This window comes from Hoplias malabaricus, chromosome 2 (assembly GCF_029633855.1).
Source record: "Hoplias malabaricus isolate fHopMal1 chromosome 2, fHopMal1.hap1, whole genome shotgun sequence".
Classification (NCBI taxonomy): Eukaryota; Metazoa; Chordata; class Actinopteri; order Characiformes; family Erythrinidae; genus Hoplias; species Hoplias malabaricus.
The window spans coordinates 21,889,841-21,914,294 of NC_089801.1; the positions used below are offsets into that span (position 1 = coordinate 21,889,841).

At 40.2% G+C, this 24,454-nt stretch overlaps 2 protein-coding genes across 2 annotated transcripts in view; one reads left to right on the plus strand and one right to left on the minus strand.

The window, feature by feature from the left end:
* Nucleotides 1-3,449, plus strand: part of LOC136686733 (MOB kinase activator 3B) — a 41,357-nt gene extending 37,908 nt beyond the window's left edge. Inside the window, exon 4 of the mRNA XM_066660680.1 lies at nucleotides 803-3,449. Within this exon, the coding sequence (XP_066516777.1) occupies nucleotides 803-832 (30 nt within the window). The 3' untranslated portion in view covers nucleotides 833-3,449. The remainder of the gene's footprint in view (nucleotides 1-802) is intronic.
* Nucleotides 3,450-7,932: 4,483 nt separating this feature from the next.
* tek (TEK tyrosine kinase, endothelial) overlaps nucleotides 7,933-24,454 on the minus strand; it is a 28,063-nt gene continuing 11,541 nt past the window's right edge. The window contains exons 2-23 of the mRNA XM_066658949.1: nucleotides 23,674-23,970; nucleotides 21,397-21,507; nucleotides 20,670-20,858; nucleotides 20,096-20,227; nucleotides 17,639-17,776; nucleotides 17,305-17,430; nucleotides 16,340-16,485; nucleotides 15,970-16,114; nucleotides 15,572-15,730; nucleotides 14,267-14,401; nucleotides 13,889-14,182; nucleotides 13,095-13,406; nucleotides 12,631-12,767; nucleotides 12,221-12,431; nucleotides 11,964-12,074; nucleotides 11,395-11,585; nucleotides 10,964-11,077; nucleotides 10,754-10,824; nucleotides 10,447-10,487; nucleotides 10,159-10,255; nucleotides 9,703-9,802; nucleotides 7,933-9,327 (exon numbers count right to left, since the gene is read on the minus strand). Of these exons, the coding sequence (XP_066515046.1) occupies nucleotides 9,253-9,327; nucleotides 9,703-9,802; nucleotides 10,159-10,255; nucleotides 10,447-10,487; nucleotides 10,754-10,824; nucleotides 10,964-11,077; nucleotides 11,395-11,585; nucleotides 11,964-12,074; nucleotides 12,221-12,431; nucleotides 12,631-12,767; nucleotides 13,095-13,406; nucleotides 13,889-14,182; nucleotides 14,267-14,401; nucleotides 15,572-15,730; nucleotides 15,970-16,114; nucleotides 16,340-16,485; nucleotides 17,305-17,430; nucleotides 17,639-17,776; nucleotides 20,096-20,227; nucleotides 20,670-20,858; nucleotides 21,397-21,507; nucleotides 23,674-23,970 (3,332 nt within the window). The 3' untranslated portion in view covers nucleotides 7,933-9,252. The remainder of the gene's footprint in view (nucleotides 9,328-9,702; nucleotides 9,803-10,158; nucleotides 10,256-10,446; nucleotides 10,488-10,753; nucleotides 10,825-10,963; nucleotides 11,078-11,394; nucleotides 11,586-11,963; nucleotides 12,075-12,220; nucleotides 12,432-12,630; nucleotides 12,768-13,094; nucleotides 13,407-13,888; nucleotides 14,183-14,266; nucleotides 14,402-15,571; nucleotides 15,731-15,969; nucleotides 16,115-16,339; nucleotides 16,486-17,304; nucleotides 17,431-17,638; nucleotides 17,777-20,095; nucleotides 20,228-20,669; nucleotides 20,859-21,396; nucleotides 21,508-23,673; nucleotides 23,971-24,454) is intronic.

Below are 24,454 nucleotides of genomic sequence, written 5' to 3' on the forward strand. Positions count from 1 at the left end.
CTGTGGAATTTCTTTTGTGATGGCTCTGTGAACATTTAAAGACTTAAATTTAAAAGCAACAAATTTCAAATGCATATTTTCAGTGCAAAAAAAATTCCAGTCCTACAAATTCAAAAGTGGTAATATTTCAGTCTGATGAGACAGATTAGCTTCCATACGTCGAGTCAACAGAGAAGTATAAGTCGGCCTTGTTCCTCCTGAGGAGCGCTTTCCAGACACCTCAACATTACCATGAGCAACTGGACATACAATTGTATTTAAACATATGTATTAAAAAATAAATCTGGGATCATACAAATGCTATTGTTCAGGAAGGATGCCAGAGTAAAGTCCCAGGGCTGAATGAATGTCGGACCAAAATACAAAAAAACAAGACAAAGACCACAAAAAGGAGTTGGAGGATTCATGTACAAATGTATCTGAGCATTTATTTAATTTTCATAGGCAACAATGGCCTCAGCCATGCTTATGAGTGAGAGGACAAGATCATGTGTTTGATTAGCCTCAAACAGAATGAACAGCACTTTCCCCTCCCTCAACATCCACAGCTTGGGTGTCATTGAGCAAGACCCCTAAAAACAGCTACTCCCTGGGCACCGAAGTGGCAGCCTGTCACAATGTGTGTGTGCGCTCATTGCCATTTTACTCCTTTTTTTTTTTTAATTATTGTTAATATCTCACTATTACTGTCTCTAGAAAGGAGAATTTCAGTTTTTAAGTAATATTTAATGTCACAGAAGACTCAGTGCTACTTCTACCATAAAATGCGCATAATACAATAATCTTTCTTTTGTTATTCCAGAGAGAGATGACGTCACGGATGTGCCATTAAAAGCAGCGGTGGCTCGGCTCCTATTGGCCTCTGTTGGACCTGAGGGACTTCTCTCAGAATGAACCCAGTTTGTTGCAGAAGGCTGTGGTGATCCAGAGAGGCGGAAAAGACCGTTTGACCAGTTGGACGTTGTTGGAAACCTACTGATGAAAGTGTGACATCATGAACATGTAAAATAATGCGATCACCACCACTTCCCCCAAGACTACTCCTAGAGCATGAGACTGGTTTACTAATGCTCTCATAGTGCAACAGCCCCATCTAGTGGTATGAACTTGGGCATACACTGTGCTGCTAAAATAGTCCTCAAGGTGGCGTTCTAAACTAGAGAAATAAACTTGTGCACTACTTAGATTTGCCCAAAAGTTTGTAGACATCTTCTGGATGCATCAATTGCAGATTTGAGTTGGTTAATGTCCACAAACAGGTCATTGTAAAGGCTAGTCTGGGTATGCAATGCACACTGGCTTTACAATACAATACCGAGCAGTGGACATGTGTAATTGGGTATAATGCTGCTCTGTTTAGTATATTTGGGACAATAATTTAGTTCATATGCAAAATATTTCAATCAAATCTTCACAGCAATGCTCCTAAATGTAGTCTAAAGTCCTCACAGAAGTGTAGACACCCTTGTGGTGAAGGGAGATCACTCACTTATTAATTCCCTTGAAATCAGAAGAAATAGTGGGTTAGAGGGTGTCCATTAACTTTTGGCCATGTAGTGTGGTTGAGAATAAGTAAATGTCTATGCAACAAATGAGGTGGGGATAGTTCTATTTCATTGGGGATCATACTATAGATGCGACTAAGGACTTTTTAACTCTGAATTATACTGCAGTGACCTTGTGGGTGGATGAGAAATTGATTTAACCCTTTTTTTATTTTTTTTAAACACAAACTTTGATGCTAATTGTGTACGTTTTGTTTAACCTTCATGTTTTTATTAATTTGTGGTGAGTCATGTTCCTAGTTCTTATTCCTGAACTGAAGACCTCCCCTAGAACAGAATTTTAAATGTAAACAGGAATGATTTTAACGACTATATGATTCCACAGTGATTTGATCTACAGGGTGAGTCTGAAGTCGCAGGACACCCTTTTATTTCTTTATGCTACAGGACCACCTTCCCTTTCAACTTGCCACTGATCCAATATGGTGGCTTTCAAGATGGCGGCTGGGGTATTCAGGTAAAAGGGTGTCCTGTGACTTTGGACTCTGTATAAACATGATTACACTGATAATGGAAGATATTCAGTGGCTTGGGTTTTGTCTTAAAGCAACAATATGTAAGACTTGGCATTTTTGCTCCTGGGCCTCCCCTACTGTTGCAGAGTATAACTTCCTTTTACAGCGCTGTCTGGTACATAGTGCTGAGCCCAGAGTAGCAAAAAGAGAGGTAGTCAGTATGAAGGCTAGGTGGCTTCACTGAGGGAAGGCTGATTGTTATTTTAACAAAATTGAATAAAGTCAGAACTGCAGGGTTGAGTCCACGTGGGAAATGAGGCTTGAAATCATTGCATAAACAATACATTTATATTTCTGCAGTGTATTTTTTTTTTTGACTGTTTAAAATGCAGTAATTTTGCATTGAGACGGGGAGAGATTTGTGTCTTAAACCACTTTAATTCAGGTACAGTGTTCTGCTTCACATTCCTCTTCATGGATCAGCACAGCAGTGTCCAATTATGTGGGGGGAAAAACTGCCTTCCTGCTTCTATCAGTTTCAGCAGGTAGTAGCTAGGTTTCCATCCAGCTGTCAGCTTAATTTTAGACTTAGACCTGGATCTTATTGAGAGCCAAAGCGAAGCTAAATGTCTAAATTGGGTAGAAAAACAATCCTGAATGCCAGTCAACTCATTTTCCAATGATAATGTTTATAACAGTCAACCCTCAGTGTCCACGGGTCCCACTTCCACAGATTCAGCCTTGAGCCATGAGTAGGCAAAGTTCAAAAGAAAACTTGAATTAAATCCACACCAATGAAGTGATGTGTAGCGCCCCCTACTGCAGCCTCCCACCATTTCACACATCCGCATTCTCTCTCCAGCCCCGCACTCGCTGTTTGAGCCCAGCTCACCTTGCCTCTCGTTTATTCTGTGGTTGTGTGCAGCCTTTGATTCCTCAGTGTAGCAGCTACTTCCACAGCATATAGAGTGTATTAGGTGTTACAGAAATCTAGAGATCATTTAAAGCATACAGGAGCTTACATACTTAGTATCATCTGTAGGCTTTTAGTGTCTGCGAGGGGTCCTGGAATGTGGACACTGAAGGATGAACAATCAGATTAACTTGGACACTGATGGCTGTGTGTGAAATGTTGTGCTGCTAGAGAGCAACTGTGTGGACATTGGAGATCGGGCGAAACACAGAGAATGAAGTGGATGGGACATTCTCATTGTCTTGAAGCAGTTTTATAGCTCTCTCTATCGATGAATTGAAGTGTACTGCTCCACCTTAACCACTGAGCTAGTTTTTAAAACATTCTCACAGCTGTCATCTTCTTTTCCTTCCTTCTCACTCTCAGCCTCCTGTGTTTGATAAAGAGATGCTTCTGTTCATGTGAATTCCACAGCTGAAGCAATAAAGAGGATTTTATTTCCTTACAGCTTGTTTTGATTTGTGAGTTATGCAAAAAAACTTAGTCTCTTTTTCTTTGTGGAACAGTGATGGTCTGAATAAAAACAATGTTTTAGATTTAAAATGCATGTCCCTGCTAATATTAGATCAAATCAAACCTGACAGTTGAATGAATATTTCAGGCTTCATTGGGTGACTCCCAGCAACAGAAGGACACTAATAATCAATTTAATTATTAAAACAAATATTTTGTTTCAACAAATCTGACACGCTGAAGCTGGAAATCCCATGTAAACAGACTTAAACATATTGAGACTGTCCAAAGAGGCTATCTATTTCTGGCATATTTTAGTAAGAAAAATGTAGCCTATACCCTACATACGCGTTATCAACATTTTCTCCTGCTAATTTTCAAACGTATTATAACCCATTTATTATAATAACATCAGTTAATCATCCACTAGCCCTCAGAGGTCACGGGACACCACCCAGAGGACACTGTTGGCCAGACTTTTTGGGTTCTGGACTATTCTCAGTCCAGCAGTCACACGTTTTTAAAACTCCAGCGGCACTGCTGTTTTTACTACATGCTCTCTGGTTGTTACATCAGTGTTACAGAAATCTAGTGTTAAAGTTTCATGACCCTACATTCTCAGAAAAACGGTGCAATATTGGTTACTAAAGGTACAAACTGTGTAAATGAAAATTTTTACAACAGTGTTTAAAAGTCCAGTTTTGTTCCTTAAAGGTGCATTACATTCTCTCCTCCAGAAGGAGAGAGAAATGTTTGTAATCTTTCAACTTATTCATTAATTGTCTGTTACCCTTATCCAATTCAGGGTCGCGGTGGGTCCAGATCCTACCTGGAGTCATTGGGTGCAAGGCGGGAACACACCCTGGAGGGGGCGCCAGTCCTTCACAGGGCAACACAGACACACACACGCACACACTCAAGTACGCTTTTTGAGTCGCCAATCCACCTACCAGTGTGAGTTTTGGGACTGTGGGAGGAAACTGGAGCACCCGAAGGAAACCCACACAGACACAGGGAGAACACACCATACTCCTCATACAGTCACCCGAAGGAAACTCACGCGGACACAGGGAGAACACACCACACTCCTCACAGATAGTCCCCCGGAGGAAACCCACACAGACACAGGGAGAACACACCATACTCCTCATACAGTCACCCGAAGGAAACCCACGCAGACACAGGGAGAACACACCACACTCCTCACAGACAGTCACCCGGAGCGGGACTCGAACCCAAAACATCCAGGTCCTTGGAGCTGTGTGATTGCGACACCTACCTGCTGCACCACTGTGCCACCCCATTATAGAACTGTGTCATATAAAAAACATAAGTCCTGGAAATGAAATGGTGCATATAAAATCAACACCATTTTTAAGTCTACAAATATAATAAAATAAGGTACAATTATGTTCCCTAATTAATGGTACAAATATATACCACCACAGTGAACAATTTTCTGACAGTGTACTTTCTCATATAAATCAAATCCCCATTTATGCTCAACGTTGGGTGCAGATCTGGATACGCACTGTATTTTATTGCTCAATATTTGTGAATATTGCCTGACGGTTCACAAATAAATTAAGATTTTGCCTTATTTTAATGTTTCGTATTTTAATGGCCTCAGACAACCACAGCTTACACCACTGCCTTCTTTACTCTATATTTTATATTAAGTACATTATCATCACCTCCACCACCTTTGTTATGTTTGTTGTTGTCAAACAATTGACTTTGAACTGCCTCTTAGTGGATTTGTGGCTTAATATCCAAGAAAACTTGAAGGATGCTTAGAAGTATGTGAGGGTTACAGGGTTTGAAAATCTTTTACATACATAAAGGAGGTATATGTCTTTAATATAGGGCTTTACACAGTATCTACTTCTCTATGAAATGGAAACAGTTTAGGCTCTAAATATTGCATGAAAATAGACATGAAATTATTGATTTTTACTGTATCTTTAATGATGTATAAGTGATTTATAGTTTATAAACAACATTTAGTTTGTTATTTACCACTTTACTGCTTTAAAGTACATTTCTTTGTTTCTTTTTTTTTTAACCCCATGGTAGTTCATTACTTTGCGTATTGTACTGCTCCTGTTATAACATGGAAACTCTTCACTGCCTTGGAGCTACATTTTTTTTGAAAAGCTGTACATCACACTTTCTTTGAAAGCAGCTAAACTTGGATGAAGTCTAACTACAGGTATGTGGGGTTTTTTCCTTAGGTAATTGATAGCTCTGGTAGCTTCATTCCTTTATTCCCAGATGTACTGAAATAAGGAGACTGGAATTCCTGCCTTGCATCTCTTGCAATATCTCCAACGCCCTCATCTCTTCTATAAGCTGTTTATCAGAAACACTCTGCCTGATTACTTGTTAGTTTTGGATCAGCGCATGCTGCTAAGACAAGAGTGTGTTTCTCTTAAAAGATCAGCTCATCTGTAATCCATTTGTAGGGTACTGAAGATGACCTCTACACCCTTTCAGTGTAAGATTAGCCCTTCAGATTTATCTACAGTAGGGATTGAAGTGTGATTTCAGTGTGGGTAAGCTTTGCCTGAGCTGTATATAAGGCATGGGTGTTCTTCAGATTAGAGCTTCATTTTCTGGAACAACATTGGCCTGAAGTCTTTAAAGAAGGCAGCCACAAGTTGTCCCAAATTTCTGAGTCAACCTTAACCTGACGTAGGAACCCAAGAGAACCCTCGGGTCAACATTCCGAAATCTGAAACCGAACCAAGATTGTTCTTGAATAAAATATCCACATCCCGTGACTGGGTTTCAACTCCATGGACGTGTTCCATAAAGCCAGGGTTTAGTGCACATTCTTGTCCGTCCTGTGGACCCCTGTGAGCTAATCCAACAATGGGGGAGAAATCTGTATCATCTGGGCCTCCGGTGTGTGTCCAGATCTTGTCCACGGTCGCCCTGGTGTGTTTCGGCCTCTACTGCATTGTCAAAGGTGTCTCCTTCGGCTTCTTCAACTGGTGGTACATCCTTGGAGCTGCGTGCCTGCTCTCCACTGCTTTTGCTGCCTTCAGAGTCTATGAGGTGTGTGTGATCATGACGCGCAGTGAAATGGCCCAAGCCGAGCCCTGCAGGACGCTGCCCTGAGGAACATCGTTGTAGGAGGAACTGAGATTAAACTGGATGCTTCAGCTCTGTTTGATTCTTGTTTGACTGGTGACAGATCTTAAGGTAAATCTCCTGGATGATGGTAAAGGAGATTTATGGAAGGGTCATGTCCTCAATCAGGAGATTGCACTAAGGGTGCTATGTTGGTAGGTCATGACCCATAGGGAAGAACCAGAAGAAGACATGTTTGCAGTTTTATCAGTGATTCTTTTGTTTCTAGTGAGATGGCAATATCCACATTGTGATTTAGACACTCCAATGTAAGTAAGACCTCCTAATTCACCTCCAGTAGTGACCACAGTAGTGTTTGATGGCTAATAACTTGATTCTCTGGTTCAGTGTTGCATTAACCTGCTTCTTCCTGCAGTGAACGCACAGCAAGGACAGTCCTGTTCTCTCAAATTTGGAAGTTAATCCTCTGTTTTATGATTTTAAAGGAGCTTTTGTTAATTGGCTCCTCATTAATTTGCCCATTCTTCTTCTAAAGCTCTGTCCACTGTAGTCAGCTAAAAGCAATGAAGCTGTTGGTTTAACAGAACACATACAAAGCTGTATTTGACAGGAAGTGTATTATGTGTTTGATATTAGATTAAATTTAGCTTGGAGCTACTGTGTCTAGGAAAATCTGAAGAGTCAAACTAGGGAAAGGTGTGGGACTAATATACGGTGTTAAACGTGACTGCCTTGTAATAAATTATAAAGATGATTTGTTTATATGGATTCTATGTATAAATGGAGCAAATGGTAATATCATTTTGTCATCAGTGTACTTTCAAGACTCTTCAGACTTGTGTGAGCACTTTAAGTATGTGATAGATTCATTCTGTTTTACAAATCTGTTTGGCTTTCTGCTGCTTACTATTTGGCTTTGTACTATCCTCCTTTTCTAGTAAATAAATGGTCCGATTCTGTCTTTATCACATCTGCACCCATGCTACAAAACAAATCAAAACAAACATCTGGCTATTTGCAAATCCTGACAGAGTGAGTTGACTCTGCAGTGAACTGAACAGTGTCCAAACGTTTATCGCTCTGCCGATGAGGGACCTGAATCTTTCAAGAGGTTTGTGTTGTGTCATTACTTAGAGTGAAATAGAAAAATGAAGTAAAGGTTTCACAAGTGCAAAGGAACAATGCTACACACACACACACACACTTCTAAAAGCAAAGAGGCACAGTGGCACAACACATTGTCACTGTCACACAGCTCCAGGGTCCTAGGGTGAATATTGCTCCAGTTTCCTCCCAGAGACCAAAAGAAACACATGTAGGTGAACTACGTATTCGTTCTATAGAATGAATGAATGATACAAACCAATTTCATTTACTGTTTACAGCGTCTTTTATTTACAGAATGTATACAAGTCACCCTTCTTGTGGTTTCTGGTCATTTACGGTAACTGAAGATCATACCAATAGAAAAATAAACATTCTTCCCCTTTATAATAGTGTATAATCAGCCTTTTCCAAGTGGCAAATAAACACAAGTTTCTGTCAACCCCCCTCCCTCCCCCCAACCCCACGCACACATTCCAAATCTGGGTCCACACACATTCAGCTGTGTTAAGATAGCACCGGTCTTTCAAAACCCTCAGTTTGCATCATCAACCACACATTCTTTCACAACAAGAAGTTTATTGGTCCCACAAAAGTCATAAGTGAATTTTTCCAACATTTGCACAAGGTGCCATCCACACTAGCTCTTCAGCACTGTCTTTCAACAGAAAATCCCATGGTTGCAAATCCCCAGCTTTGGCTTTCTTATATACATTCAATGATTTTGACTTACGACATTTAAAAGCAAGTTTAATACTATAACGACCAACAATCACTCATTCAGGCCATGCATTTACAGCAATTTTCACACCAACAAAAAAGAATAAACACTGACATACAGGATGATCTGACAGTTCTAAAGCTCTGAAGGGTAAAGTAAAATAATGCGTTCCAGATTTCCACTTTATTTCATGTTTCATCTGCAGGTGTAACTTACTACAAAGAGCTGGGATATATATTTTCAACATCAGTTGTAAATTTTAGCCCTCAAAGCATGTTGAAATTTCCCAAATTTCTAATGTGCGTTATACGGTAAAGTGTAAACTCTTATGAAGGCATTAAGTTTAATATGTGATGTGGTAATGGAGTGGAGAATATACTTATCATCTTAACTGCTTAGCTTGCTAGCTAGCTAGCTTACAACAGAGCATGCTAGACACAGTTTAATGTTTACATATGAGACATATGGTGCAGAAACACTGTTTAGCTAACCGCCAGTTCAAACCAAGTCGGTTTAAGTCGGTATTATATATGGTAGCCATGTCACTCTCCAGTAGTCGGGGGTGTTCCATAGTTCATGAAGCATAAGGGGACTATAATGTTGTTGGGAATGCTTTTGTAATGTCACACAAACACGAAAAATATTAATTAAAAAAAGCCTAGCAAAAAATCACTTTAACCTTCAGGGCTTCTGTAGATAGTTCTGTTAATAATCATAAAACTGGAATACACAATGTGTGCAAAAGATTTGTAGTCTGTGAATCCTGATCAGAGGATTGCATAAACTTTGATACCTTTATGATACACATCCACCACACAAAGTTGCAGCAGATCAATGCGTTTGTTACTTTGAATGCTGGTTAACGTCTAGCATGCTAGTGTAGGATTAGCCAGCCTCCTCAGCAGAGCAGTCGATGCCTGCGTAGGTGAACTTTTCATACAGCGTAGTGTTTACATACGTCTGAGGGAGAGAAATGAGAAAGGTGAATGAAATGAGTGTTATCTGTAAATCAGTCCAAATACATTATCAAAAACATTAGAGCTGCTCCTGTCAATGTCACCTGTTAGTGTTTGCATATTTAGATTAATTTTGAATACCATACAGATTCATTATTTTTTTTTAATTCAGATTAAATAAGAATTTACTATGTCATGAGGCAACAGTATGATGTATTATGTATTTAGCCAGATGCTAACCCTTGGATATCCCTTAATCGTTAGCTACATTAGCATCTTTCTAGATCGGTTAACTACAGATGTAACCTACTTAAATCTGATTTTTGGCTAAACCTTTGCTGTAGGGTTTATATAAGACTTCCTGTTCTTTTGTGTTTACCTTTCTCTCCTCCAGCATGCGGTTGAGTGACATCAGGATCTGAGCGAATGAGGGTCTTTCATAAGGCTTTTCTCTCCAGCACTGTCTCATCAGCTCATAGCTACAAAATGAAAGTGAGAGATTTAAAAAGTCCAATTCAGTGCTAATGAGGGCAGTGTCAAAGTTCCTGTCCATAACATATTAGCATGTTAAATACAATCAAAGTCTAAACAAAACCTCTCCAAAATTGTAACCTCTCAGAAGAAGGAAAATGTAAATGAACATTACAATTATTCCATTCTAGGCTGCCAGCTCTCTTCCAAATGTTTTTTTATCTTTTTAAAGTTCATGACACGTTAAGCATTTAAATAAATAAATATTTAATTTCTTGGTTAGTAATATAGTTTAATTGAGCAATCTTTATTAAAAATGTTTTCTTTCTGATCTTCAGAGCTGATTATTCTCTCACACACTTACACTTCGTCATCACAGTTGAGGGGCTTCTCTAGGCGATAACCCTGGGGCAATTTTTCATAAAGTTCAGCACAGGTCATGCCACAGTATGGCGTCCCACCTGCAAACCAACATCAATACAAAAACACAACAGTCATATTCAAATATCAATACATTTAATTCATTTAATTGGTCTACTATGTATTTTTAATCCAAATTAAGCTTGCAAAATAAACTCTAAATGACTATTATAATACTAATAAGCTTTCTGTATTCAGTTACTTTTGAAAAGAACTCATAGTGTGAATATACCTAAACTCACCACCTCCCAGAGAAGCACTCCATATGACCATCTGCGAAAGAAACCGACAGAGTGTGAGAGAACTGAACTCTGACATCAGAATCATTGGTTAATCTGTGTCATGCCCATAATAGAAAATCAACGCAGTTTTTAAAAATCTCTAACTTGTGACAAGCTGAAATGTTTCTAACAAAGGCATGATGCCAAAAACATAATTTCAAAGGTCTTTAATGAGAGATGCTTTTTAATTTGCATTGAAAGCAAGTATGACATAATAATTTCCGTCCAAATACTAATAGCTAAAACAGAGACTCTTACACATCACTGTTGGTTGTATAGACACTGTAGTTCAAAGACTCAATGGCCATCCATCGCACAGGTAAACGACCCTACAGATAAAAACAAACAAATTTGTTAACTTAAATTTAAATGTTCTTTCCAAATTAGCATATTATGAATGACCACTATCATGTTATTTTCTACCGTTTCTTTTACCTAAATATAAATGTGTTCTATGACAGTAATTACCATTGTCTTCTTCACATAAACCTCCTGCCCTCGCGAGAGACCAAAATCTGCGATCTTCGCCACGAAGTTCTCGCCCACCAGGATGTTTCTGGCAGCTAAATCTCTGTGAATAAACTATGAGACAGCCACATTTCAATGAATATCAACATCTTGACGAGTCATATTTCAGTTATATAAGGTTCCTATAAGCTGGTGTTTCATATCATATTCAGGTGGGTACTTAATTCTCAGCCATTTTAATACATTTAAAGTGCATTCTTAAATCACGCAACATTTCAGCTGCTAAAAACAAATGTTGGCATGACTTTAATTATTTTTAGCTACTTTCCAAACTCTGAGGATTTGTTAAGCATTGCCCCAATTATCCCATAACATAAGAATATGGGGCTTGTATTTAAGACTAATATGTGACTAAGCCCAGGAGCTCTCACCTGTTTCTGGCTCAGATAATCCATCCCTCTAGCCACGTCTGCTGCAAAGTGGAGCAGCTGCTGGGACGAGAGAGTGGACGCTGTGCTGTTGGCAATGGCGAAGGCTGGGTCAGTCTCCAGCACTCTGCTCTTTCTCAGAAAGTCCAGGAGGTTGCCATGAGGAGCATATTCAATGGCCAAATACAGATAACCTGTAAATCGGAGCAATTTGTTTGGCACCATATGTTATTTCAATATGCTACGTCAAAGAAATAATGACAAGAAGTCATCATTTCAAACAAAACACATAGGTCCTAGCTTGTAACTTACTCACTTAGGTTCAATGAGCAAAAGATGCTCCCCAAGAGGGTACTATTAACACCCAAGATTTTGCCATTTCATTAGCGTGATACTTTACATTGACAACTCTTCTTGGACTGGCCACCTCTAGCAGTTTAAATCATATTTTGCTTAAGCAAATGGCTCCCAGTCCCATAGTATCTAGTTTACTTTGGGCTTTATTTCACTCTTTTCTGATATTAATCAGCGTCTAGGCTTATGGAATGCTATTAAAACAGACTTCAGCCCACCTCTATGTTCACAGGCCCCCAGTAGATTGATGATGTTTGGGTGATGGCCCAGTTTACAAAGCACCTCCAGCTCTCCTGCAAAGTCCCTGTGGTCATCTTTAGAGGCATATTCTGAGAGAGAGAGTAAAACAAAGAGCAGTTGTATAAAATTCATGAGGCATCCAACTGAGGCAAATTCATTTAACCTCAACTGAAGGACCACACCAGCATGAAGAACCTGAACACCAAATCCATCTCTGCCTCAACTGGACTCTGACCTTTCATCCTCTTGATGGCAGCATCCATCCTCAGTCCGTCTTTCTTGATGCGAGCTTTCAGCACTTGGCCGAAGTTCCCCTCACCAATCACATCTTGGAATTTGATGTCGCTCCACTCCAGCATGGGGTAGGCCACAGACTGAGTGGACGTCCTGGGCTTTTTGACCATGGTCAGGGACCCTGAGCTGAACTGGACCACAGGCTCCTCTCTCTGAGGTATGAGAGCCACACATATAACAAATGTCATAAGATATCTTCCCTTTATTCTACGCACATTTAATGTAAATAAAGCAGAAAATAAAATCATTCATGTAAAATTTATGCTATCTCTTATATATATATGATTTTCTGATCTCTATCACACACACACACACACACACGGATGGGTGTGTTGTAATGCTGTGCTATACCATGCGCCTCTGGAACGAGGCTCTCTTGAGCTGGAGGACGATGCAGAAGGTCACCAGGATGGTCAGACAGGTCATTCCCGCAGATCCCAGAATGGCATAAAACATCATATTCCTTTCTGAACCAAAGCCAAACAGCCCTACACACAAACATAATACATCGTCAAACACAATACACACATCCAGCCACTACACGGCACTATTGGCTACATTTATACAGCGATGTGAATATTATTGTCTGAATGTAACAATTATTGTCTGAATGCCAACAAATTCTCACAGAACTGTTCTAACATGTAGTGAAAAGAAAAGAGAGGGGTGCAAACTCCTAATTAATTCCCTTGATTTCAGAAGTAATGTTGGAGGGTCCATTTAACTTTAGCCATATTTTATATTTAATGATGCATGTAAATAAGCACTGGGTTATTTGGGGTGTAATCATTGGCTTGTGTGGTGCATGTACATACTTGCACTCTCCTGTGTGGTCAGAGTCTTAAGGTGGATCTTCTCCTTGTCTTTACTCTCCCCCATGTTGTTGATGGTCCAGAGCTCCAGCAGGTAGTCTATATCTGGCGCAAGGCCACGCAGCTGGAAGTGCATGTTGCTTTGAGTTGGCTGAACCCCCAGCTCTACCTGTTGGCTGTATTCAGCCCCCTCCATTTCCTGGTAACGGATGATCACTTTGGAGATGGAGTAACCCTCAGCAACGGTCCAGGACACGATGGCGGAGGAGTCGCTGATGTTGGACAGTGATATGTCCAAAGGAGCAGGGGGCAGCACTGAAGGACATGAGAGATGTGGACTTTGGAGTAAAAGAAGGTTCTAGACAGTGCAACACAACAAGTGCTATTATATGGTACAACATCAATTAAATTTAGACAAGGGTACTAATAAAATTTACCCTTGAAAATGGAAATATTTTCATAACCTGTTTCAGACACCCGCAACATTTGACCCGGATATTACACTGACTATATCCTTCTAATGCCCTAGTACAAACTCTGGGTAGAGTAAAACCAATCATGTATGAATAGAGCCGCTAATGTTCCAGAGTATCTCCTGCAGGCGCTCTGTTATTTCAGGCATGGGTACAGACTTATGACCAGTGACTTGTGGAGAAGATTAAACCTAGGGCCCTGGAGCTACGTGGCAACAACACTAGCATCACCATGTTATTCAATATATTCATTAATTCTACCTAATTTCCACTTCAAGTGCATCTTGAAAGTACACAAATCCCAAAATCAGAGGGCTTATTTACCATCACTGAGTGTCCAGGCTGTCACGGTGGAGCAAGACTGTCCAACAGCCCGGCTGCTCAGGCCGACCTGGCACTGATATTTGTGTCTGGGCTTCAGTGTGTCCAGCTGCAAGCCGGTGGAGTTTGCCTGAAGGTGGAAGGTTTTTACACTTGAAGCATCATTTCCCTGCTGACAGATCACCTCATAGAACCAGTTGTCTTTACCCAGAGCTTTGCCAGGAACAGGGTCCCAGGACAGGGCCAGAGAGGTCAGATTCAGAGGGGTCAGTTTGACCGCTGTGGGGAGTGACATATCTAGAAGGAAAGAGAAGGAGACTGATTACAAATAAGATAAAACGGATCAGTTGTTGTTGTTGCTTGTTAAAAAATAGGTGTTACCTAGCATCTGTGTAAAGAAGCTAGCCTCAGGTCCTGGGGAACCTGTCCCTCCAGGTCCTTGTCGACTGAGCTGAACAAATACAGTGTACAGTGTCTTGGGGGACAGATTGTCCAGCTTCACCTGAGAACCATTCACTGCCACACAAACGAAACACAGACATAGAAGGTTATTGGTGGGGATTTTTACTCAATTTTCTTCCCAGTTAAATTGCCCCCATTTCTACACAGAAGATGCGATCACCTCATCCCTAATACACAGTGTTACCAAAGTCTAAGGAAGTTAGAATATGCTTGCTTTGATACATGAAAATCGCCCTTGCATTTTACCAACTGACCAATGCAATGTCAACAGAGCTCTACATGCTTGGAGGAGAGTATTAACTACACAATTCTGTTGTTAGCCAAGTTGCCCCCCCCCCCCCCTCATTTGCTCACATCATAATGAATGATGTGAAGAGAGGAAGGGTCATCCTAAACTCAGTAGGATGATACATTCTACCTCACCCTTAACATTGTCCTTTGTTTTGTCTGTGTACAGAAAAAAAGACCTTTCAGAACACAGTACAAGAACATATGAATTGTGCCAAACAAGCAAAAACAGAACCAGGGAAATCATTGTGGGACTACCGTGTCTTTTTTCCTCCCTCAGACACACAAGGGCTTTTTCCGGAAGAGTGACATCACCCACATTGTTCTGCGTAGCCATAATTTGTTTTGGATTCTGAGTGCAGATGAGAGTTGTTGAGCTCATCAGATAGATATTTTTATCATTGTTTTGAATCAGGCGCACAATGGAAATTAGCAGTCGTCTGTGAGCTTTGCCAAAGTGAAAGGAATTAACCTCTGACCTTTGACATGAAATGTTCCAGGGAGGGCAAGGTGAACTGGATGAAAGGTATTTACATGTTAAAAAAGAACCGGATGATGAAAAGCTGCTTTCTTAAAACCTATATATAACACTTGCTGTTTTGCAGTTACACAATTATAAGTTATTAGTAACAATTCATTACATTCATTCATCCACTTCATCCTGATCAGGGTTGCAGTGAGTCGTGGGCCTACCAAAAATCATTGTTTGCACCCAGGCCCTAAGCTGTGTGATTTTGGGTTGAAAGCTTGCGTTTGTGCCATTGACCTTCATTGAGGTGTGATTATATATGATTAATAATTGTCAAAATTACACAACGTATTTTGTCTCAAAGAGCTCCCTAAATAATCAAATTTTGCTATGTACAGATCACTACAAATTGACCTTGTGTGCAAACCGAGACCCAGTCTTTAAGCCTGTCATAAAAATATTGTTACCTTTCACTGTTTGCCATGTGGATGAATTTGCCTGTTTGTAGACCACCTTCACATCCGTAAGCGGTCCACTTCCAATGTGTGGAACCTTGTTGAGCAGAACTATCAAATGGTATGGTCCACTGCTGTTGAGTGAAGGTGGGTATATTGGCTTTGGAGGAACTGCAATAAGAACATAAAGCCTTTAACCACCAACCTGAGATTAGTTTTTACTTTTGGAGATGTACCACTATGGCGAAGTGAGAGGGGAAAAATATTGCAATAATAAGACATTTTTTTTTATGATGCTTGATATTTCACACATTTGCACAGTGAGCTAGCATTCAGTCAGCTAGCTGTTATTATGAAGTTGCTATATTTTAGCCGTTGTCTTAAAGCAACCATTTCAAAACTTGCCTCACCTTTGACTGTAACGATGAAGTCTTTCCCCACCTGTGTGCTTGTGGTTTTCACCTGACAGGACCAGTGACCTCCATCTGCCTCAGTGACATTGTCCACTCGGAACATGGAGGAGGTCCGGTCATCAACTGTCTCTGTGTCCACAGCCTGGTCCAAAAGACAAAGTTCAGCCAAGATATTGTCTATCAAGTATAGACAAAATCTGTCTCAGTCGGCCGATGAATACGCCCAAAGAACATAAGAACAACCCTATATATCTTCTGTCTAATAGTATCCAGACACACATTAGTGGACCTCTAGTCTTTGTGAAAAAAAAAAGTAAACTCTGAAACATGTCTATGCCCCTGCTGCACATTAAAAAAGTAAACTTACATATTCAATGGTCTTATCTGGTTTTAGCAGCACAATTTCTCCATGTAAAGGTGCTGGCTGGCCGGTTGCACTGCAGTTGATTGTGTTAGTTGCTCCAATGTTCAGCTCCAAATCTCCCAGACTGCTCACAATTTTTGGAGGTATGTCTGGAATTGTATGATGATGGATGGAATGGTTGGTGATATTAACATCCTGTTGTGGCACATTAGTATATGGGGGTGGGGGGAATCTTTTCAAGATGGGTGGGGACCATGGTGGCCATTTTGAAGTTGGCCATTTTGGACCCAACTTTTGTTTTTTAAATGGGAAGAGGTGTCATGTGACACATCAAACTTATTGGGAATTTCACAAGAAAAACAATGGTGTTAATGGTTTTTAACGTAGCTTTATTCTTTCATGAGTTATTTACAAGTTTCTTACCACTTATAAAATGTGTTCAAAATGCTGCACATTGTGTTGGATTGTCAATGCAACCCTCTTCTCCCACTCTTCACACACTGACAGCAACACTGCAGGAGAAATGCTAGCACAGGCTTGCAGTATCCATAGTTTCACATCTTGATGGTATGTTGTGGTATATGGGGTACAAAAATAGTGGGGCCATTCTTCATCAATGGAAACCTCAAGGCCAGTTGATATGCGAAATTGCTACATGATGATGTGTTTTCCTCTTTATGCACTGAAGCTGGCACGTTCCCTGAGTTTTTCCAGCAAGATGGTGCACCACCACATTATGGGTGTCAGGTCCGAGCATTCCTAGATGAACAGTTTCCTGGAAAGTGGATTGGTCGTCGTGGGCCAGTCTCCTAATCTGACCCCCTTAGACTTTTATCTTTGGGGTCATCTGAAGGCAATTGTCTATGCTGTGAAGACACGAGATGTGCAGCACCTGAAACTACGGATACTGGAAGCCTGTGCTAGCATTTCTCCCGCGGTATATATATTTATATGGTCTCATGGTTTACCTTCTTTCTCACAGAGTGGGCCGTGTTTGCGTGGACACACACACCCTCGGAAACGGTCACACTTGACACCTTCATCACATACACACTTCAGTTTGCAGTCAGCACCATAGTAACCGGGTGGACAGGCTGGAGTAGGTGGAGATAAATGAATTAACAAGCACACAGTGTCACTGATGTAAATCACCATTCCTATAAAGCATCCAGCAAAAATCTAAATGCTAATAGCTACGCCTTGTGGAGAGTTTTAAGGCTGTAAAATGTAATTGAGTTCATTTAGATTAATGAGGTGCCTCATGTCTTTATAATTGATAAAGCTGCTTTAAATAAATTTTACCTTCACTGCAGTTGAGCCCCTTCCATCCTGAGCCACAGGAGCAGCCATACGGGTCTCTGAGGCAGAAGATCAGTGACCGGCACTGGCCATTAAAACAGCGCTCCTTACAGCTCTTTCCAAAGCGACCCTCACCACACACTACAAATACAGACACACATATTATCATATAATGTCACTGTCAAATGGAAACACATGTATCTGTACATGTGTTTATAACTGTACAAGAGAAGGAAAAAACCTTCTTAACATTCAGTAGACGTTGGTGTAAATGTATTTTATTCCAAGTAATTTTAGAGCATGTTTACTGCTCCATTCATCGCAAAATTCCACACAATTTCACACAGCTGCTGTGTTGAAATAATGTAGTAAACTAAAAATCCAAAAAAATGAAAATAAAATGTTTTTTATTGGACAGCGAGGATATATATTTAGTACAGGGATGTACAAGCAAAACATTAAATCTCCAGTATTTCTAACTTAATCTCTTTGCCTCTACTGTGTTGTATGGGGAATATAGTCTTGTTTTGAGCAACACTTTTACGAGAGCTGAACATTCATTCATTATCTGTAAGTGCTTATCCAGTTCAGGGTCGCGGTGGGTCCAGAGCCTACCTGGAATCATTGGGCGCAAGGTGGGAATACACCCTGGAGGGGGCGCCAGTCTTTCACAGTGCGAGACACACACACACACACATTCACTCACACACTCACACCTATGGACACTTTTTGAGTCACCAATTCACCTACCAACGTGTGTTTTTGGACCATGGGAGGAAACCCATGCGGACACAGGGAGAACACACCAAACTCCTCACAGACAGCCACCCGGGGCAGGTCCCTGGAGCTGTGTGACTGCGAGACTACCTGCTGCACCACCGTGCCGCCCAGAGCTGAACATGTATTTACTCAAACAACAAATAAAATTTTCACACAATTTGAAGCAGAGCAGAGCATCTTTCATCTTTAATGAAAGATGTGAACATATGTTTATGTTTATATCCCTACCCCTGTCTCTGATTGAGAGTTCCACACACACCACCTGAGGTGTAGTACACTGGGTGCATTTTCCAATTGTTCAGAGGTGTACTGCAGCTAATAAGACATTCAACAAGTGCTGTGTTTTATTTGTGTGTGTGATTAAATGAGGAAAATGCATATGAGCTCATTACATCACAACTATGAATCTATTTTTCTTGGTATTTGACCCAAAAGTGTGCCCTGTTCACTATATAGTGCACTATTTTAAGGTTCTGCTGTTTTGTAATAGTGTCGGATAGAAGTGTAAATGGACTTGATTATAAACACCTGTATAATTATAAATGCCTGTAACCACCTGCACAATTTAGCATCACTCATGTCTGTGAATTTTTTTTTTACCATAAACACGGTTAATTTTAATGCTAATACAATAATAGCTATATGCCGATTCTGTTTAAAAACATGCATTCCTGTGAAATGTGTATATAACTGATGTACATAATAATATATAGCACCATCTCGTACTTAAATAAAGGGCAAAACCTAAAAAAGGAGTGAATCCTCAACCTTAAAATCAACTGAAGTGCATTCCATTGTTAGTGCCTGGTTTGTACTGTCTTCAGAACAAGCAGTAATCTTTTAACTACTTAAAGTGAATATTTTTAAAGTGCTATAAACAGCAGTTCGCTGACAGCAGACAGTTCCAGCATGCTGTGTCTCTGTTCCAAAATCTGGCCAAAGACGCAGATATATTTAGTGTATAATTTATTTCCAGTGGAAGATGTATTAACTGAATTATTATTTGGATATATTTTATATTGAAAAGGGGTTTCTCTGCAGTTCGCCTACAGGTAATATTCTTCCGACCCGCGAGTAGCATGCCACTAGCAAGCAACCAAAGTACCTGAACCCACAAGCCCACAATTTATTGGCTGTTTTGTCTGCTCACTTTGCTAATTTAATCGCACCCACCCACCAATTATAGCATGGCTCATGTGGGACCTTTGGAGAGAACCTCCTTGTGCAGAATTCGAATTCAGCACCCTACACTGTCAGAGAAACTGTCACTGTGGTGGTACTCTCAGGATACATATTCTGTATCTTTAAATTAGGGAACACAATTGTACCTTATTCTATTATAATGTAGATTTTAAAATTATGTTGATTTCATACGCCTCATTTCATATCCAGAACTTATATTACTTTCATTAATTTTACCCAGTTGTGTAATGAAATATTACAAATTTTCACTCCTTTTTAAGGTACATTTACATTGTTTGTACTTTATGTACCTCTACCATGCCTTTTTTCTGAAACTGTATAATAGTGCACTCAGTAAAATAGGAAGGAGTGAATAGGGAGCGGTTTTGGACACAGCATTTAGATCAAACATATAGAGATTTAGTTGAAATATGTCTTAGTTCAAATTGTTTGTAGCCAGCAAAAGGTCTGCAGTATATTTAAAATGATGTGTGTTACCTGTGTCACAGGTGGGCCCCTTGAAGCCTGGTGGGCAGATACACTCTCCCGTCCTATCGTCACACACTCCTCCATTAGTGCAAACTGGGCAGTCTTTAATGCAGCTGGGCCCCCACTTACCATCCATGCAACCTGTCGTCAAAATCCCACAGCAGCACTGAGCAAAATGGTCACTTTACATCAGCTATTTTTTCATAACTGTTCAGTAAAAGCTTGGTGTGACGTACCCTGTGATAAAAATATGGAATTTGTGGATTTTTTCTTTTATAAAATACTGCTCAAAATTCAGAGACAACCCCTCCATTCAATATCAGGTCAAAACAGCGATAAGACACAAACTACTCTTTAATTAGTAACCATTTACAGCTGTGTTCAAAACCATCCAAAAATGTATCACTCACACAAGCAACTACCCACACACACCTCAGCTGCCTTACACAATTATTTCTCATAACAAATGGAGCACCAAATGGACCTTGATTCCAAACATTTGAAGTGTACACAGTAGTGTAAGTGTGCAAGATCACCACCAGACAGGTGCAGTGTGTAATGTGAGGTTTAAAGGTGGACTGACCCCTGACTATGAGGCGTGTGACGGCAGACGTTGGTTGTCCTTCAGAGATGTAGCGCATGGTGTAAAGTCCAGCATTAAATGCTGTGATGTTGTTGATGGCATACAGCACAGAGTCCCCGATGTCCTCTTTGGGAACAGAGTGCTCGAAAGACGGGTCTTTGTAGGCAGTGTCCTTCAGAGTTTGTACAGCTGTTTTAAGCAGGAATAAAAACAATAAGAGGAGTTTAAATGAATCAAATGGAATTAAATTAAACAGAGTCACCTAAATTAATCTTTGTTTCTTTAACATTGTGTCCAGCTTTTTGGAATATTGGGTTTGTTGGTTTGCGTAGATTTTGGATTGTGCTGTTTGTCTTTTGATGAATAAAACTAAATGAAATTAAAGCTAATATCTTTAGGCTGAATGGGATTTTTATCAGCCGTTTATGAAGTTTGTCCACACTGACTAACAGTGGCTACAAAGGAATGCATTTGTGGGCAGAGCGTAAATGAATAAGTCAAATTTATTTTTCAGTTTACTTGACTTTGGCTTACTTTATGTATTCCATTTTAGCTTCATTACATTTGTACTTCATTATATGACCAAAAGCTTGCGGACATTTGTAGCAACAGCTTTTACTCTTCCAAGAACGCTTTAAGTGATGGCACACCGTGACGACAACAACAGCCTTGAAAACACAAGATCATTACACTTAACTACATTGATAAACAATCTCAAGCCACTTACCAGACTTGTAGATAATTGCATCCTCCTGGGCCACTTTCCTCCTCGTGTACACTATAGTGACATCATCCCCAACACTGGCGGTCAATGTGAGGGCCTTGGGAAGAAACCCAGCTGAAAACAACATTAAAGGAATATTTTAATTTACACACAGCTGTGGACAGTTTCACACATTCACCCAGTCACTCACACACTCACACCTGCGGACACTTTCACACAGCCAGTCCACCTACCATTGACTGTGGAGTCCAATCAACATAAAATGTACACAGAGTCTTGTTGTTGTCAAAGCTAAATAACTTTAAAATGGAGTTACAAGGTTTTGGTCTGACTTCAGATAGAAATTAGGTTCAAAAACTTGGAATTTTAGAAATGTCCAAGTACCCAGAGAGCATCAGTACTTCAACAGACAAAATAATAACAGCAACACAATAAATAAAAGGAAAAATAGAAATGCAGTGATGTCCATCTGGCCAAGAATGACCAAACAGTCAGTTTTCCAGGAAGCTGAGACCTATTGAAATGTACCGTTTCATTCAGCCCTGCAGTGTGTTTGTTTTATTAGGTGAGACAGGCAGCTAAAAACAACACTGTCTCCACCGGTTCATTGTGTCAGGATTAATCCCCTGAATGGGGTCAATGTAAAACAAAAAATTATAATACCCAGCATTTCCAGGCCAGAGTGCACAGGGTTAATGCTATGGGTTGTTTATTTTTCCATACTAGTTCACCCCCCAAAAACACACACACACACACATTCCTGTTAGATTGAAAAATTGTTGTTTTCTTTTTGAGCATCCTAAGGAAAGACTGGACACTGCTCATCTGTCCAAGACAAAGCTACAGAATACAATCAAATAAAGAATAGCTATGATTTCCCAGTGCTATCATCGTCTGGATCTAATGACTTCCTTTTATTCCTGTCTAGTGGATCAGTAGCTCTGAATTAGGGCTAATATTGCAATACAAGAGAAATATGGCAATATGAGTGACCAGAAACAGTCCTGTGCAAATTCTGCTCGACCAACAAACCAGTCCCCCATCAGATATAAAATACTTAAAGCTCACAAGAAAACCAAGAACTTAATTTGAAATCTGTTTAATTTAATTTCCCTTCTGAGATGGCAACCCAGTACCATGGGCTATTGTGGATCTGAAAAGTTGTGTGTGGCCCATTATCACCCAAAGGAACAGGTGTTGAAACTGGCCCTTCTGCACTTGGCTGTTTAGACAGGAAAAGAACGGTGCTGTGGTGTTTGACCCTTTTGTTATTTTGACCAAAGCAGGTTCCATTAAGACCGCAGAACTGTGTTCCATCTTGAAAGAGGAAGTCACCCTGCCATTTCAACACTCATTACTGTTTCTCAGGACACAGTAACAATATTTTGATTGGTTGGGGCACTTTGCCTATTTGCATATTGCATTTGTGATAAAGAATACAGAGTCTTTTATCAAAATAACAATTATAAAGTGATATATTTTGCAGCCCTTTCAATGCATAAAGCATGCCATAGCTAAGTACACATTATGCATGGTCAGTTTCCCAGAGTAAAGCTTATTTCTTTTCTGCAAAAAAAACAATTTTTCCGTAATCTCCTCTATTATCTCTGCAGAGGGTCAAACAGTGGACACAAACAGGAGGCTGGATTTTAGGCAGAAAGCCACATATTTTTTGCTTATTTTTCTATTATTTCTGAGTTGGGGAAAGCCAAAACCAGTCCACTGTACAATTCCAGAGCAAACTACAGTGGATCCAGATGTTAGACACCATAGGCACCTGGAACTGACTGTGTAATAAAATATTTTGGGTTTCCAGACCACAACTGATGTGTTTTTGTGACAGTATCAGCCCAAGGTTCACTAAAGCTGCTTTATCACACATAGCATTGCGCACCTAAAGCTTGTTATATGTTTGTATTCCAAATTACGTGATACAAGAGCTAGTATCCCAGTTCTGATACATTTAAAATATGAATATATATAAGTGGGAGGTCTTAATGATTTCTACATTAAAAATATGCAAATGGGCAAGTGCTTCTTGGAAAAAAAACTGACAAAAAATGTATGGTGATCTTGAAATGACGTCAGTACAGAATGTCAGTGGAGCCCACTCATTACTAAGGCCTTCAGGGGCTGAACAGAAGGCATTACAACTAGATCCAATTTAGTAAAGTTGCCATTTACACCTTACAAGTGCTATTACAAGTGTGTTGTGGCATGAAGAGTGATGTTTTGAAATACATGACTGACACAAAAGGCCGAGCCCTTAAGTGCTTTTACCTTCATTCAGCATTTTGTAAGTGTAGATCTTCCTGCCATCTGAGTTCTTGGCTTGGCAAAAGAAAGCACCAAAACTGTCGCTCCGTGATTTCCAGGTCACCTTGGCAACTGACCGATGTCTTTTGTCGGCTCCGGACGTGAGAAGCTCTTGCTGGGGGAGAGGGTACTCCCGGCCAAGAATAAGAGAAGAGCCAGACGACGTCCAGTCGCTGCTCACACACAGCAGAGAGGCATCGGCCGAGGACACCACAGGGTCCGGGTTTATCAGAGTGATGTCTGAGATATCCACAGCACTGCCTGTAACACACATTCACAGAATCAGGTCATATACAACTGTAGAATCAGTGTTTCATACAAAAATGACAAGTTTGATTACAGGTATGAGACTTGAGAAAGGATTGTTGCCTGGTGTCTGTTTGAATCTCACTGTCTTAAAGAATACCGCTACCTTCTAAGCAACTTCCCAAAAATGCATACATTTCTTCTACATTTCCGTAAGTACTTGATGTAAATGTTATAGTGCATTAATTCTGTGAATACTGGAGCATACACCAGAGGACTGGTCATTGTACTATCGTTGTATTTTCCGTTGTCCTGTCTGAAGCAAAACAAGCCACAATTTCCGAGCATTAGTGGACAGAGGAGGAACATTCAGGAAAAATTACCTAAAACAAGCAGTTCTTGGAATAGATTGTAGGCTGTGTCCACAGTTCAGATAGTTGTGGTAGTAAACACTAGGTGTGTGTGATTTCTCAACACTTTACAAATCCCTGTGCTCAAC